The sequence below is a fragment of the Mycteria americana genome, chromosome 13 (genome assembly GCF_035582795.1).
Source record: "Mycteria americana isolate JAX WOST 10 ecotype Jacksonville Zoo and Gardens chromosome 13, USCA_MyAme_1.0, whole genome shotgun sequence".
Lineage (NCBI taxonomy): Eukaryota > Metazoa > Chordata > Aves > Ciconiiformes > Ciconiidae > Mycteria > Mycteria americana.
In genome coordinates, this window is record NC_134377.1 from 11,185,961 (window position 1) to 11,203,168 (window position 17,208).

At 41.8% G+C, this 17,208-nt stretch overlaps 1 protein-coding gene across 12 annotated transcripts in view; it reads left to right on the top strand.

The window, feature by feature from the left end:
* The window catches only part of KDM2B (lysine demethylase 2B), a 130,463-nt gene that overhangs the window by 77,848 nt on the left and 35,407 nt on the right, over positions 1-17,208 (top strand). For all 12 annotated transcript variants that reach the window (XM_075516484.1, XM_075516485.1, XM_075516482.1 and 9 more), the window contains 2 exons: positions 657-1,111; positions 11,748-11,834. In XM_075516484.1, the coding sequence (XP_075372599.1) occupies positions 657-1,111; positions 11,748-11,834 (542 nt within the window). The remainder of the gene's footprint in view (positions 1-656; positions 1,112-11,747; positions 11,835-17,208) is intronic.

Consider the following 17,208-nt stretch of genomic DNA (forward strand, 5'->3'; position numbering starts at 1 on the left):
AAAACAGTATAAAGTAACTCTGTGACAGTCCTTGCATTTCTCAGTGTGTTTAGGCTTCTTGTCTGTAAAATAAGCATAATTGTAATCCTCTGTCTCAGAAGAGCAATGAGTATTCATGCAATAACAAGTGGGGGTTCTTGTTTTACCAACAGTTGCTCGCAAAGAGGAAAAATATTGAGAAGTTGATTTTGTGCTATGCAGAGTTCCTGGAAGAATGATGATATACAGCATTTTAACGTGCTTTCTCCCATAATTTTCCCCCTCCTCTTTCTGTGCTAACTCTCCTCTTAAAGCTGTAAGGCTGCCGAATCTGATCTCTTTTGGATTTGTGGGAAAATTAATTGTGTGTGACTTAAGAGCTCTACCTACTCTTAATTGAAGGCATAGAGGACTGAAGCTTTGAAGAAAGCATAATTTTTCCCTGAATGTTTCCCAGTCATTTGAAATGAGTAGATGTTAATGAAAACCAGCATTAAAACAAACAAACAACCCCCCCAAATTAAAAATCAGCTGAATAGAGCCCATTCCTGTCACATACTTACTAGGCATTATCCAGTGCCCTTTTAAATAGGCAGCACCTAGCCCCAGTGGTAGAGAAGTGTTTAAGCTATGAATTATATTGGGTAAAATTTCAGCATTCTTTTTCTAACTTTCAGATGCAAAAAGAAAACGCAGCACAGACAGCTATTCATCAGATTCGTGGTTAGACATGGATGAAGAATCTTGTGATGCCCATATCCGGGAGGAGAAGGATGACAGCTTGGATAAGAAATCCAGATCCTTGGTGGATGGCTCCTCCTCACCCAACAGCACACACTCAGAAGGGAAGGAGGGTGCAGGAAGAAAACAAAAAGCCACAGTAATGAGATACCTAAAAAGAACTTTGTCTAATGAGTCAGATGACAGTGTAAAATCAACGACCCCCACGGACTATCCCAAAACACCAACGGGGTCTCCAGCTACAGAAGTTTCAACCAAATGGACTCACCTCACAGAATTTGAACTGAAGGGTTTAAAAGCCCTGGTGGAAAAGCTTGAATCTCTCCCAGAGAACAAGAAGTGTGTTCCAGAAGGCATTGAAGATCCACAGGCTCTCCTAGAGGACATGAAGGTGGGTGTGATACCTTGCTGATCCACACAAAATGTATTCTGTGGGCACAGAAGACAGCAGGAGATCAGAAAGCAAAGTTGTGCAGCAGAGGGATGGCAGCTTGTGTGTAGAGACCAGCTCATATCAGCCTGCTATGCCACAGAGAGGGAAATTGCACCTCTAACAAAAGCTATCTCTGCTCTGGGGAGATGGCTGTTTGCAGTCTGATTTAATTGATGCAGTCCTTTCTGACTGTCGCAGCAGTGGCCAAAAGTTAGGATCCTCTCATAGTTCAGCACTTGTTATGTTGCATGTGTAAATATTATACCTCAAAAAGTCTGTTTTTATTTGTAGTCTTAATCTGCCCTTTTTGGTCTAGTGTTTTTCTGGAGTATGTCTGATTAACTGACATAGAAAATGTAAATACTTGATTGTAATTCAGAAGATATATTGTCTAACATTTTCAGTTGCTTTTTTTTCTTTCACCTTTTTCATTTTCTTTTCCTCCATTGCCCTCTATAGGTTGATAATTATTCTCCACTGGTACAATATACTGTTTTTGGAGATGGTGTGAGGAGTGAATGCTCATTAGTGACAGAACTTCTCTTTAGATTTTTAGTATACTGGAAGTGGTACCCCATCTGACTTAGGGATAAATTCCTCCTGAAGACCAGCATGGCCTTGCTGCTTCTAGTCCCAGCCCTGCCTCTGATCTGTGGCATCCCTTTGGACTACTTGGTTAGCTTCTCTGTGTCTTGTTTTCACATTGGATAAAATGGGCATATTAATTTTTTTTTAACAAAGCTGAGAGCAGCATACTCTCGTAATTTTGCTGGGACTTGTCAAATAAGGCTAAAATTGTCAACCTGTCCTCCGCAGGTCCAGTACCATGGCAATTTGGCCTGATTTGGAACTATGAGTATTGATTCCTGGTCTTGTGTTTGGACTGTTAGTTTTGTGTTGTTTCTGTGTACAGTATGGTTCTTCAGCTACATATGTTCTATACACAAGAGCTGTGTAAGCCGCAATCTGAGGGGAAAAATACGTGTTTATATGGTAAAAGGGGAGCCTGTACTTTTTCAGTGCAAGTACTGTAACAGCTGCTTAGGAAAGGCTTCAGAGCCAGTTAAAGAAGGCTGAACATATGCAGTGGAACCATATTCCACGATCTTGGAGCCTTGAAGTGTGATACACGGCACTCATTTTGGTAAACCACAAGAGCTCAGAAAGTCTCTTCTTGCAAAATCAGCCACTTTGTATATGAAAGTGGATGCACACGCCCAAAGTCGTGGCTGTAGATTCATTGGCTTGCTTTTGTGATCGTCTTCTAATCAGAAATCAAAATGAAGCTTCAAGACCAGGAGTTGAATCTGTGGTGAAGGAGAAAGAATGGTAGCGTTACTTTTCCAAGCTTGATGCACAGACCAAGTTTCCTTAAAAATAAACTGCCCCTTCTTGAAATCCCAGAAAGGGGTACAACACGTAATAAATGGTGCAGATGTTCAGAATATGAGCATGCATGCTCTTTTGATGACATACTCCAATGCACTGTGAGACATCTTACTAGAATATGGCAAGATACCATATGCGAATCTGGTTCAAAGCACCGTGTAGGAGTATATGCTTTCTTATTCCTCTTTAGAGCAGCGGATTCACTAGCTACAGAGATGGAGAACTGCACACGGACATTTAAGAAAAAGGCCCAAGTCATGCCCTTTTTGGTGATATTGTGCTTTAACTGATACTAAGTGGGCCAGTTTATTTTGTGCATCTTGCAGAGTTGCAGTCTTGATGTTCCATCTCCTTTGATAACTGCCTGCTTCTAAACTTTCTCTCCTTGCCAGCACACACTGTAACCATCAGGATGTAGCCCAACATCTGGATATTTATGGTTCCCTGCTGGTTAAAGAGCCCATGACCACATCTAAACATCATGCATGCTGCAGAATTGTTTTCTCTGGAATCACCTCTGTATGTTTGGCAAGCCTGCGACTGATTAGTCAGACTAAGACCTCTTAAAAGGATGTTAACTTAAACATTTTCTTGAACAGTGTCTAAAGAACTGTTAAAGAACTTTCTCAACCATCTTTTTTACAATATTGGCCCACATATAAGGCAGCCGTCAATTTTCAGAGAATGGGAGTCAATACAGCATAGTAAATTAAACCCCATATAGTTTGCTTCCTCCATGAGTCTCCCTACGGTTGCATAATCTGCTTGCTGGGTACTCTGAAGGAATTGGGGCAGTTAGGGAGAGTTGCACTCACATCAGTGGTTGCTTGAGTACGCTTCCTCTCAAGTCAGGAGTGGAGCCCAAAGCTCCCAACACAGGCCTTCCCTTTGCTCATCAGCATATTGTCTGAGGCAGCCACTGACAAGGTATGTCCCATTCCCATCTAGTGTTGGGACCCTGGATGCAACAACTCCTTTCTGCACTGTGTTTGTTGACATGGTAGAGAATAGTGCAGTGGAGCCAAAGCATCCTATCTCCTTGTAACCCATGTTATACCAAAGCATGAAGTTTGTTTTATTCAGTTTGTTGGCATGAAAAAAAAAAAATCAGAAACAAGTGTATCGGTGCATGTTTAGAGCTTCTACCTCCAAAGGATAGAGCATGATGCTGGAAAGGTTGCCAAGCGACTGATTTCAGCCCCTTGAGCATACATAAAGGTTCTTGCAGGATTCTTGTATTGCTTGGTGTGCAGAATGCAGCTGTCCAGTATTTTGTTTTGTCCTTGCTTCTCAGTGTGTGTTAGGTATGTCATACTGTTCAGACCCTTAGCTGAACACGGCAATACGAATGTTCCCTTGGGGTTCCCACTGATACTCATCACTACCATAGTCATGTGCTTCACAACTGATAATTGATGAGCTGTTGTTATCTCTGGTTCATAGGTAGGGAACTAAGGTGCAAAGAGATTAAGATAAAACTGACCATAATTTTGGATACTGGTTTTATGTGCCGCGGATGTGATTTTCAGAAAAGTTAGCATTGTTTAAGAATGATACGTGCAAAAGATAATGGTATTGAAACTGTAATTGCTTAACATTTCTGCAGAGTGGAAGTTCGGATCTTTAGCATCCAGATCCCGAGCCAGGTGTGAGGAAGAGCAGGAACATACAATTCATGTCTGCCTGTGGAAACTTGATTTAAAAAATTTGCCCTGTTGTCACATAGAGACATAATGGCAGAAGAAGAAATACAGTCAGTTTTTCCAGAATGGTATTTATCTCCTTGACCACTAAATCATATTCCCTCTTACTTTGCTACTAGTTTTCCAACTTGTACAGAAAAAAATGCGGGATTTTGCTGATAGCATTGGCAGTAGAGTGAGCAGAAGCCTGGCACCTTTACCTTACCCCGATGAATATCCAGAGCACTAGTCATCTGTGTGGCTGGATGGAGGCAGAAATCCTGCAGAAGCAGCTGTGCAGATCATACATGCTGTGACTGTATTCAGCTATATTCACAAGGTTTATTTCCTGGGCAACCTGACTTTTGGGCATGTGATGTCTTAATAATAGAGCCTATAAAAAGTTCCCTTTCAGTGCACCCATTTGAGACTTATTTTTAACAAATGCATAGTAAGAACATACTCTGACAGAAAGTCTGAAAGCTCTTGCTCTGCTTGGAAAGTCTTAAACAAGTTTCTTCCTGAAGAAAATAAGTCCATATTTATTGTAGCAGTTTTATTTCTTAATGAAATACACTCAGGAACTTTTCTGTATGACATTCGAGTCTCTGCTTCAGTAAGATAATAATGTTTTCAGAAAACAGAATATGGGTAGTTAAAACTGGAGAAAGGAAACCATTTTATTTAGTGATGTGAAGTTTTACAGAACAAATTTGGGTAACCTCCAGAGAATCCGTGCTTTCCCATCTGAGCAAGAATACAGTAAAGGATGGGCAACTGGATTACTGTTCTTAGTGGTAAATACAACTACAGCTATATACAGCTATTTAATGTCAAGTAGGTGAGACTCTTTGAAGTAATTTATTTCCCTTATGAGAAGGGAGACTGAAAACTAAACTAAGCCTGTACTAATTCCTTACATGTCATCTAAGCTCCTAACTAACTGCAGCTATCTAGTGGGGACATGGCAATCCAGAAGTGCCAAGCTAATGCCTCTGCAGATTGAGAACCCATTTATCACCATGATCAATGGAGTGCAGCAGCACAAGGGAGGCTTATTTGCAGAGCATAACACAGGCCTTGATGGGGAAGCGGGTCAGTTCTTCCCTCAGCTCAAACAAGGAATCGAATTCTTATCGGCTTCAGCTCTGCTGTATGGGCGCTGTATCACAGGAGACCTGTGTTCACCACCAAAGGAGCTTCTCGGAGGCCTCCAAACAGCGATTACTGACAGCAGCGTTCACTCTGTAGCAGATGGCATCTGAACAATCGGTCGAGGAGTTGCAATACTCTCTGTATCCAAATGTCTGCGGCTGGGCTCTGTGTAAGCTGTATGTGCAGCAAATGTGAGGAGAAATTGTTGTACAGATAAACATGAGCCCTGAGAGCGCTCAGCTGACCCAAGTTGCAGAAATACAGAAGGCTTGGCAGCGTAGCTGTTGGCAGGGTGAGCGGCCAGAAGACACTGCAGCCGTTGCCCCCACATCCTTGCTGTCGGTGTTACTGTTGGAGGCACACGCAGCCTGCGGTCATACCTTGTTTTCCATATATACATGTCCTGAAATGAAATATGAAACATGAAACAGTGCAACAACTCCAGCTCCCAATTTAAAAATTAAGTAGCAGCTGAACTGTTAGAAAAGTATCTACACTGATGAGGAAGAGGAGGAAAAAAATCACTGAGAAGTAATTTTACTTAGATGGTGGTCTTGGGGATTGGAAGAGTTTCATTGTGTGGCTTCTCCATTTCATATTTAGCTACCAAATAGTACGTCAGTCTACTAAAGATGCAATTGGGATGGACTTATGCATGAAGAAGAGAATAGAGAGGTAAATCTTACTCCTTGGTGTAGTTTGCATCCCACATCACAGGACAGGTAAGGCTGAGCAGACCTTTGTTTGTGACAGTCTGCATCCCACATTAAACGCTCTGCCAGTGATACTTGTCTGTACGCAGCCTCTGATTTCAGCAAACAACATTTCTGTTGTGTTACCAGCAGGATGGTAATTCCTTTGCTGCTGTTGGGGAAAAGGATTGTGAGATCTGCCTCATAATAATGCCACAGACCTTCCCCACTTCAAAGCAAAAATGCTGCTCTTCTTCAGAAGGGGCTGTGGAAGTCCATTAGGGCATAAGAAACTCAGTTTGAAGAAAAGAGTTTGTCAAATATCCGCAACTCCTTGGCAGCAGGAGAAGATTCTTGTGCAAGACAGATGATATCTACTGAAATATGTTCTTACTTTTTCTTGCCAAGAAATCTTACCCCCTTCTCATTCTGATGACAAGAAAAAAACTCCCTCTACTGAATGCATTTCAGGGGAGTCATTCCTTGCTGTGCTTTTGGCTAAGCTGAATTCTTACATACTTAATCAGTTTCTTTCCTTCATACCTGCTGTTTTCACCACAGCCTTCAAGTGTAATGAATCGGGCAGCCTTGTGCTGGATGAGCAGCATGTTGTTTGTCTAACTGGAGCCCCATGGCTTTTCTTTATCTTCTTCTTTTTTTTTTTTTTTTTTTTTTTTTTTAAAGCAGGTGAACAAAAGTCTTCCTCCTCCAGCCTGTTGTGTCCTGACATTTGACACTAGTCAGTGCAAATGTGGCCTGGTTGCGGTTCTGCTGCTCAGACATCCACTGTTTGCAGCTGGCTGAGATGATAAAGTGCCATAGTTTTACATTCCTTCTTGGGTAACATTTTCACGTGATACATATGATAACAAGAAACCTTCGTTATCCTGCCAAGTTCTTGGAATATACTCTGCTTTCTATTGAACTCAGAGTCTCTGACAGCCGTTAGTGGAAATGTTAAGGTTTTCTGTCTTACAAGCTTTCAAATCTAAGAGTAGCAAAGTAAAGAGGGATTAATTTGTCCTTTGTTTACATGGCTCTCAAGCTGCCACCGTGTTCTGGAGATTTTTGCTTTGCTATGAGAATTCAGAAGACCTCTTCATTTTTAGGATTGAAAACTAACTTTCAGAATGTGGTCACAGTTTGGTTAATGCAGTGACCATTCTCTCAAAATAAAAAGGACATGAGAAAAGAGGTGCTCACTTAACCTCAGCTCAGCCAAGAGTTAATTTGCCAATGACTAGTCTATATGTAAAAGTTGTTAGCTGTTTCACTCAAGAGTATTCAGCTGAAGGTATGCTACAGGCTTTACATCAGAGTCAGGCTGGGGCAAGCTGGGTTTTACTCCTAACCAGCCAGGCTATGCCTGTGCAAGCTCCTGAGTGCAGCCACAGTGCCAGGCTGACAAAACTGAGCTTGTACTGGTATTGCTTATTTTGGTCATTGGTGCTGCTTTAGGACTAACAGGTATCAAGAACAGCCTTACTGCTATGATTGTATCTGAAGAAGCAGCACTGTGCTGGTGCTGTAGTATCTATAGAATCCTGGAATTGTTTAGGTTGGAAAAGACCTTTAAGATCATCAAGTCCAACCGTTAACCCAGCACTACCACGTCCTCCACTAAACCATGTCCCTAAGTATCACATCTATATGTCTTTCAAATACCTCCAGGGTTGGTGACTCAACCACTTCCCTGGACAGCCTGTTCCAATGCTTGACAACCCTTTCAGTGAAGAAATTCTTCCTAATGTTCAATCTAAACCTCCACTGGTGCAACTTGAGGCCGTTTCCTCTTGTCCTATGGCTTGTTACTTGGGAGAAGAGATGGACACCTGCCTTGCTACAGCCTCCCTTCAGGTAGTTGTAGAGAGTGATAAGGTCTCCCCTGAGCCTTCTTTTCTGCAGGCTAAACAACCCCAGTTCCCTCAGCTGCTCCTTATAAGACTTGTGCTCTAGACCTTTCACCAGCTTCGTTGCCCTTCTTTGAACATGCTCCAGCACCTCAATGTCCCTCTTGTAGTGAGGGGCCCAAAACTGAACACAGTATTCAAGGTGCGGCCTCACCAGTGCCGAGTACAGGGGCATGATCACTTCCCTAGTCCTGCTGGCCACACTGTTTCTGATGCAAGCCAGGATGCTGTTGGCCTTCTTGGCCACCTGGGCACACTGCTGGCTCATATTCAGCCAGCTGTCAACCAACACTCCCAGGTCCTTCTCTGCTGGGCAGCTTTCCAGCCACTCTTCCCCAAGCCTGTAGCGTTGCATGGAGTTGTTGTGACCCAAGTGCAGGACCTGGCACTTAGCCTTGTTAAACCTCATACAATTGGCCTCGGCCCATCGATCCAGCCTGTCCAGATCCTTCTGCAGAGCCTTCCTACCCTCAAGCAGATCAACACTCCTGCCCAACCTGGTGTCACCTGCAAACTTACCGAGGGTGCACTCGATCCCCTCATCCAGATCATTGATAAAGAGATTAAACAGAACTGGCCCCAGTACTGAGCCCTGAGGGACACCACTTGTGACCGGCCGCCAACTGGATTTGACTCCATTCACCACCACTCTTTGGGCCTGGCCATCCAGCCAGTTTTTTACCCAGCGAAGCATATGCCCATCCAAGCCATGAGCAGCCAGTTTCTCCAGGAGAATGCTGTGGGAAATGGTGTCAAAGGCTTTACTAAAGTCTAGATAGATGACATCCAAAGCCTTTCCCTCATCCACTAAGTAGGTCACCTTGTCATAGAAGGAGATCAGGTTAGTAAAGCAGGACCTGCCTTTCATAAACCTATACTGACTGGGCCTGATCACCTGCTTGTCCTGCACATGCTGTGTGATGGCGCTCAAGATGATCTGCTCCATAACCTTCCCCGGCACCGAGGTCAGGCTGACAGGCCTGTAGTTCCCCAGATCCTCCTTCTGACCCTTGTTGTAGATGGGTGTCACATTTTATAACCTCCAGTCAACTGGGACCTCCCTGGTTAGCCAGGACTGCTGTTAAAGGATTGAAAGTGGCTCGGTGAGTACTTCTGCCAGCTCCCTCAGTACCCTTGGGTGGATCCCATCCAGCCCCACAGACTTGTGTGTGTCTAAGTGGTGTAGCAGGTCACTAACCATTTCCCCTTGGATTATGGGGGCTTCATTCTGCTCCCTGTCCCTGGCTTCCAGCTCAGGGGGCTGGGTACCTGGAGAACAACTGGTCTTACTCTTAAAGACTGAGGCAAAGAAGGCATTAAGCACTTCAGCCTTTTCCTCATCCTGTGTCACTGTTTCCCCCAGCATCCAATAAAAGATGGAGATTCTCCTTAGCCCTCCTTTTGTTGCTAATGTATTTATAGAAACATTTTTATTTGTCTTTTACAGCAGTAGGCAGATTAAGTTCTAGTTGGGCTTTGGCCCTTCAGATTTTCTCCCTGCATAACCTCATGACATCTTTGTAGTCCTCCTGAGTTGCCTGCCCCTTCTTCCAAAGGTCATAAACTCTCCTTTTTTTCCTGAGTTCCAGCCAAAGCTCTCTGTCCATCCAGGCCAGTCTTCTTCCCCACTGGCTTGTTTTTCGGCACACGGGGACGGCCTGCTCCTGCACCTTTAAGAATTCCTTCTTGAAGAATGTCCAGCCTTCCTGGACTCCTTTGCCCTTCAGGACTGCTTCCCAAGGGACTCTGTCAACCAGTCTCCTAAATAGGCCAAAGTCTGGACCTCCAGTCCAAAGTAGCAGTTCTGCTGACCCACCTCCTTCTCCAAGAATCAAAAACTCTATCATTTTGTGATCGCTATGCCCAAGACAGCCTCCACCCATCACATCACCCACAAGTCCTTCTCCGTTCACAAACAACAGGTCCAGCGGGGCACCTTCCCTATTTGGCTCACTCACCAGCTCTGTCAGGAAGTTAACTTCCACACAGTCCAGGAACCTCCTAGACTGCTTCCTCTCCGTTGTATTGTATTTGCAGCAGACATCTGGTAAGTTGAAGTCCCCCATGAGAACAAGGGCTAGCAATTGTGAGACTTCTCCCACCTGCTTATAGAATATTTTGTCTGCCTCTTCATCCTGGTTGGGTGGTCTATAACAGGCTCCCACCATGATATCTGCCTTGTTGGCCTATTAGTAAAGTATCTCTCATTTAAGCACAGACTGGGGAATTGAGCTGAATCCGGCAGGTTGCTGGAGCTCCAGGGAGAGAAAGCCAGCCCCAGGGACACTCATCCAAACCCTAGTTTAGATGCTAGTCTCCCTGCTTGGGCTCTTGGGGCCTGGAACATGCCATCGTACTCTGGGCTTTTGTTGGATGATTACAGATGAATTCCAAGTGCACTTCCTATTAAAGCAATTACTGTATTTTAAGCTCTTTCTGTAGAGTGTGTGAAATGTCTAATTATTAAAGCTCTGCACTGGGGACTGAGAGAGCCTGGTGCCTATTGTTGTCTAATTAAGCTTTTTTCAAGAAGCTTGATATACTTGGGAGCAACACTGTTGAACTTCATTGTCTGGGGTTATCTCCTAAATTCTATTACAAGGTAATTTCCAACCTGCAGTTCTTGTTTGTTTTATTGGAGCATTTTTTTCCCCTTTACCTGTTAGTGCTTATGTGGGCTTCAGTTTTCAGCAGCACAGCAGAATCCTCCTTCCGACTCGTTTTTTGTTTTCATTTGTTGTCTTTTTCAGCTACCTGAACTCCAAATGAAGAGCTTTGTAGCTAGGCTTGTAAGTACATAGAGAGTCAAGGGAAGCAAGCATGGACTATTCCCAACTGCACAATTGAGTACGGTTAGAAAGAGTTCTTCCCCACCTCTGTGTTGAGTTATAAGGTCATGGGAGTGATTCACAATGGTAGAAGCTGTGTAAGCCAGTGCAACCCACTCATGAGATTTCTAGGACAGTGCATCAAAGCAAAAGCATTTGGTGGGGGTGGAAGGGAGAGGAGACCAATCTTTTTCCTTAATACTGTACTATCCAGAGTCAGATCCTTTCCTAGTGAATACTGAGGAACCTGAATGCCTTACCCGATCACATAAAGTGAACTGGATTACAGAAGCTCTGCCCATCCACTGACCTGCCCATCACTGTGGAAGGAAGGCCAGTGGAAATGACAGTGCTCTTGAATTGCCACGTCCATAAAGATGAGAAGTGACAATGCATGCTTCTGTATCTTGACTTACCTGAATGTTCAGACATCTGAGGATTGCTCTAAACTACACGCTTGATGCCCTGTGACTGCAGAAGTAATGGTGGCAGAGCCTAGATGCTTCTCGGGTCCTTTGTAGACTTGATTAGGAGAGGTGGTGTTGGTTGTGGTGACTGGTGGTGGTCGTTTGGGATTTAGTGAGCTGGCGTTTAAAGGGAGAGGTGATACTGGTATTAGATTGATACCAGCAGAAAAACACTAGTCTTTTTGGACACACCAATTTTAAAGGAGTCTGTAATATCTGAGGTGATTCATGGCTGATTTTGCTGTCTGTTTTGCAAGAAACTTCACATCTTGGATCTTAATGACAGGTGCGAGAGTTTCAGTGTGAATTGGAAGTTTGGAAGTGAAAGTAACTTGCAGAGATGTAACAAGTCAGCAGAGATCTTGTCATTCTGTCTTTCATCAGAGTGCAGCATTGTCTTCTGTAAGTCTCTGCACTCTTCAGTTGGAGAAATGTTTCTCTGGTTAATAAAGACCTTTTCATTTGCAACAGAACATACTGAAGGAACATGCTGATGATGACCAAAATCTTGCCATTTCGGGTGTCCCTGTGGTCAGCTGGCCCAAGAAGACCACAAAGGTAATGAGACACAATTACTTACTAATCATTGTTGTAGCAATGGTCTTGGTGTTTGTTTATCTATAATCTGACAAAGTGCTGTATACAATACTTTGGCAGCTGCTAGCATTTTTAATGTGAAATGTTCTTTTTAACGGTTTTATGATTAGGTGTTGAAGCAGAACGTAAAAGTGCCTCAGCAGGGAGAAATCATTAGAGTTTCCATTTAAAAATAATTTGTTTAGGCCTTACTTGTCAGTATAAAACTTTGATATGTCTTGGTCATTTACTAGTCATGGTTAAATTTAAAAATGTTGATGCAACATTCTGTGTAAAATTAAATGATGTGTAAATCCTACAAACTGGTCACTAGTAAGCACTCTCATCTGGATGAGAGGCTTTTTCTCTTATACTATGAGACCTCCTGAATTCTCTGTATAAGTGTGCCACTGTAACTTTGGAGGGTTGTTTCTGTCTCTGTATCTCCATTTTTCCTCCTATATATGGGAGTAACTCTCTTCACTTCGCAGGAGAACCGTGAGGCTTGCTTCATTAATGCTTATAAAAAATTTGAAATAATTAACTAAAGAATAATGTCAAAAGGCTTGATGTTATTTATAATAGTGGTATGTTTACCACATGCCAGTTATTCAGCATGCTGTAAAAGCAGCTTTGCTTATTTAGAAGATGTCTCATAGCTTCTATTTTTACTTTCATTTTTCACTGAATTAGTTTTATAATACATAATTTCTTTAGAAATGCTGAAAGGGTCGGTCAGCTTAAATCAGGCTTCTATCTGAAAATCTGTTGTTGTTATAATTGTGAATAACTTTCAAATAATTGAGTGAATTATTTTTCCTGTTCTCACTTTTTGTGCTGGTGCACTTGTCATGGCTTTGCATATAATCACTTGTAGCCACAAGAATTTGCTGTTTTCAAATGGGAAGTAGGAGACCATAAACATCAAAGTGACAGAGGAGAGTGGGGCAGAACGAGCATATCATGTTCCTCGTGGTTTCTTTTTGGGTTTTAGCTGAGCATATTTCAGATAAGTTATATCTTATTAAATACGTATTTCCCTTTTAGATTGTAAGAAATCCATGGGAATATGCTTTGTGTTTAAAACATTTATTTGTTTAAAAACAATAGTGGAAAACCTTGAGAGGAATAGGCGTCGGGATTCTCCACTGCTTTGATAGCTGCTGTTCATTCATCAGTCAAGTATATTCTAGACATTGAATAAAGCAAAATCTCTGTGACCAGAGGAAACTGGTGTGTGAAACGTATGAAACAAAACTAAGAAACCACTGACTCTTGTGCTGTATCTTTTGAGCTTGTGGTAGAAGTAAGGATCTTAATGTTTTGAGGCTTTTATAGGCTTTGGCATTTGCTAATGTTCTTGTTCACTTTATTTTGGAATCCTTGATAAATGGTTCATTTCTTATATTTTATTTCTGTATATTGGCAACATAACTGTAACTGTAAAAGATTTGTATTTTTTGTGACTTAAATCTTATCCCTCTTTGCAAAATCCATCTTGCTGGCTGCAGAGTTTTTTTTACCTTTCTGGTGCTTATTTTCCATTAGCCTTTCTGAAAGTCAAAACTTTTAGAAGGCAACATTCCCAGTGCTAAGGTACAATAACAAACAATTAAACACATTGGCTAATAACAAATATGAGGAAAACTTTCACAGAAAGTCAGGCTTTAGATTGAAGTTTGGAAATAAACAAAAATTTGTAACAAAAGACACCCTTTCACTATTCATATTTACTTTGCTTAATCTGTGACCAGTTTGTATTATGTCTTATGTTTTAGTTAAAAGGTACACATGCAGATATAGCTGAATGTTTCCCAAAAGGAATTTGTTGTTGTGCTTCTAATTGGAAAATGCCCATGTAATCTTACATGTTACAGCTATTTCCCTCGTCTAGGAACAGAGGCCAAGTGAACAGGCTAGGAAGACACGTCTTAGAGTTGAACCTTTGAGTCCTAAATTAAAATATGTTGGAAAGACAATGTAGGGGAGATTTATATAAAGGCAGTGTTAGTAGTTAAGCTTGGTTATTTCTCCTTTGTTCCCTGTAAGTCCTGATAATGAAATAGAAGATTGTACAGAGAAGAAAACCCTTAGGGAGAGGGAAACTCCCTTTAAAATTGGATTGTAGCTGGTGGAGCAAGTCTCCATGGTCAGAAGATTCCACAAACGTTGAGCACAAGGCAGGAGAGTAAAACCTACCAGTAATTTTGTTTTCTGTAGTATTGCTCTTGTAGTATTGTATATAGGAGTATACAAGTATATAGGAGAAATGCCAAATATTTAACAGTGCCTTTCCTGAGATACTTGCGTTCAAAAGGAGTGGCAGATATGATACAGCGTGGCACCAGCTATTGTGGGGCTGGTAAGAAGACATTGTAGCTGGTATGTGAGGTTCCAGGGAGAGGAGGATTGTCTGATTCCAAGTCCTTAAAGAAAAAGAAGTGAACTGAAATCTGGAAAGAGGAGGCAATAAATGGAAAATATGGCTCTTGCTTTCTCCCAAGAGAAGGGTCTAGAAGAGATTTAGAAAGACAAGAGCAGCAGATGGAGAAGGAAGAATAAAGCCAGCATTAAATGCCAAAACATTTCAAAGAAAATGGAAATGACTGTAAAGAAAGGAGGGGAAGGGACTAGAAACAGCAAGAGAGCAGGATGAGGAGAGAGGCAAGTACTGAAAAGGGATGGAGCGGGGAAAATGTAGAGCAGAGGGAGAGAACTCTTACTAAAGTAAAAGATCCCTGGACAGGGAATGACTTAAACTCTGTGAATAACCCAAGTTGTGGAGGGGCAGGCTTAGTTGTGTTGACTTGCTTTTGAAAGCACGTGCCTTTAGTAATCTGAATGATTTTTGAAGCAGCAAATAATATTTCCCTTTAAAATCGAGTCACAGCTTCTTTTATATGTTGTTAGTGTGGCGTGCCAACAGCGTGTACAGTTCTGTACTGCAAAACGGTTGCTTGAAGACTGTGAAATTCTGGGGTTTAGGGAAGAAACATGTTCATTCACCTTAAATCACAGTTCACAGTGGATAAGGTGTAATGGGCAACACGTTTAACTAAGTACGTGGAAGACTGGTCCATATGTTCTAGCCCCATTGTGATGCATCGCTCCTGTCTGCCTTTTCTAAAGGCATTTGGGGCTGTCAGTTTTACTGCAGCTTGCTCTCAAAAAAATTACTCTGAGAAAAGAAACAGAAGTAATGATCAAAAATGTTTTTGTGAGGAGATTAAATAGGTGATATTTGATGATCTTGTGGTTAGTGTACAAAATGGGAGGCAAGGTCTGTGTTCTGTTCCCAGCTCTACTGCAGCCTCCTTGTGTTGCATGAGGTGAATGGCACCTTTCTGCTTCCTGAGCTTTTCTGTATTATGTGAAGATGGTGCTTCCCATCCTGGGAGGTTGTGAGGTGAAATTAATGTTTGTAAAGATCTGTGACATCTTCAGCAGAAAGTTTAATAGTAAAATGTATGAACCATTATTATTTTATGGTAATAGAGAAATGGTGTGTGATTCATAGGCACCTCTTCCAGATCATATTTACTCATCTTTATGGAGCTTTTTTGAGTCTTTTGTACTTTTTATAATTTATTGGTAATTACTTAGCACAATAATTACACTCCAGTAGGCACCTTTTTTTTTTTTGCAAATGCTCTTTCAGAAGAAGCAAGAACCTGCCTTTTTCTTTTAGCTATAGAGTAAGAGCAAACAGTCCATTTTCAGAAGAAGTCTCTATCTGATAATGATTCATTTACCAAAAGGTTTGACTTTGCCAGGGATCCTAGGATATGTACAACAATCTTGATTTAGACCTCTTCAAGGAATCAGGAATGTGGGATGGAGTGGATATTTGAAACTTACTTGTCTGATGGCTGACTGACAGTTTACGTACCTTCAGACTAGACAGCACATTTTTCCCAGCTGGCTGCCGAGCACGGATACAGCTGTGGATATGTAAACCCCATCCCCATTCCTTTGCCGGGGGTTTGTGCAAAGTAAGTTGTCCTCACTTGGTGTGGTGGGGTTTTTTTGCAATGGTAGTCTGCTGTCCGGAAGGAAGAACCCCATGGGGTATGCTGCCTTGAAATTTTGGGTTCTTAAGTGACTAAAGAGTCACTTAAGAGAAATAATCCTAACAAACTAACTCCTTCCCCATCCCTGGGACATGAACTTCTGGGTGGTGTGAAAAGAGAGCAAGGCCTAAACCTGATTTTCCACTGTGGCAACACATTGCTAATCACTGGTGCAGAAAGCTGACTGCTGTCAAGCCAAATCTTGAAGCCCACTCTCAAGATTTGCTCAGCCCTACAATACCAGAGTTCCCATTTTATCTGCACAGGGATTAGGGGTAGCATTTTATTTAAGGAACTCGGAGTATGGCCCAAGCAGAAACCATGCATTTTTCAAACCATTTCCTATTTCTGGAAGACAACAGTCAACTATAGTAGCATGTAATTATACTCTATGGCAGTGCCTTCTGTTTTTATTGTGATAAAGATCTTTAGTTGTCTATGAAGAGCGGCTATAAAGAACTAAAATATGTTTGGACTCTCTTGTTCTGTGAAGAGTTAGAAATGCAGACTGTGAGCCAAATTCTCATCTCTCTTACCTGGCACAAACCTAAAGCCACTGCATTTGTAATCATAGCAAGTGTCCAAATATATGTAGGTCTGGCTGTGAGCAGAAGATGAAGCTGTAATTTTCAGTAGCTGGTTAACAATGCTGCAATATGTGGCTGTTTTTCTGATGCCCGTTCATACACTTTTTCCAGGTAACTTTTACCTGTTGATTTTAAGAGAAGATACTTGAGAATTATAATAAGGAAATAGTAATATTCTAATTTAAAGGAGTACTATTAATTAGTAAAGGCCACAAACTGAAATTTTAATTGGATTATGTTTTTTTTAAAAAACAACCTTCCCTGCAATTGTCAATGCAAATAATGTTCTTAGCTATGTATCAGTGCATGAGAACCAGGAAAAAGTGATCATAAAAAAAAAAAAAAAGAGACATCTCTCAGGCTGTTTTTTTGCTGTTGTTTTTTGGGTTGGAGGGTGGTGGGTGGGCACAGGGTTGAAAGGGACCTTCTGGGGTTTTGACTCTACTTTCCTGTTACCGTGGGCAGCATCTGATTCCAGTTGTTAGCGAGTTCTGTCTTACAACAGTTTATTTTTTACCCCATTATTTTTACTAGAAATCTTTTTGCAAAATTGTACAGATACATCCATGTATCTGAAAAAGGAGGATTAACTTGTAAGAACTAATCTGCGAGAGGCAGAGCAAAAGGCTGATTAGTATGATTGAGGAAAGGTTGAGCTAGTCGTACTCCATCAGACCAGACAGTCCTTGTAGCATGGTG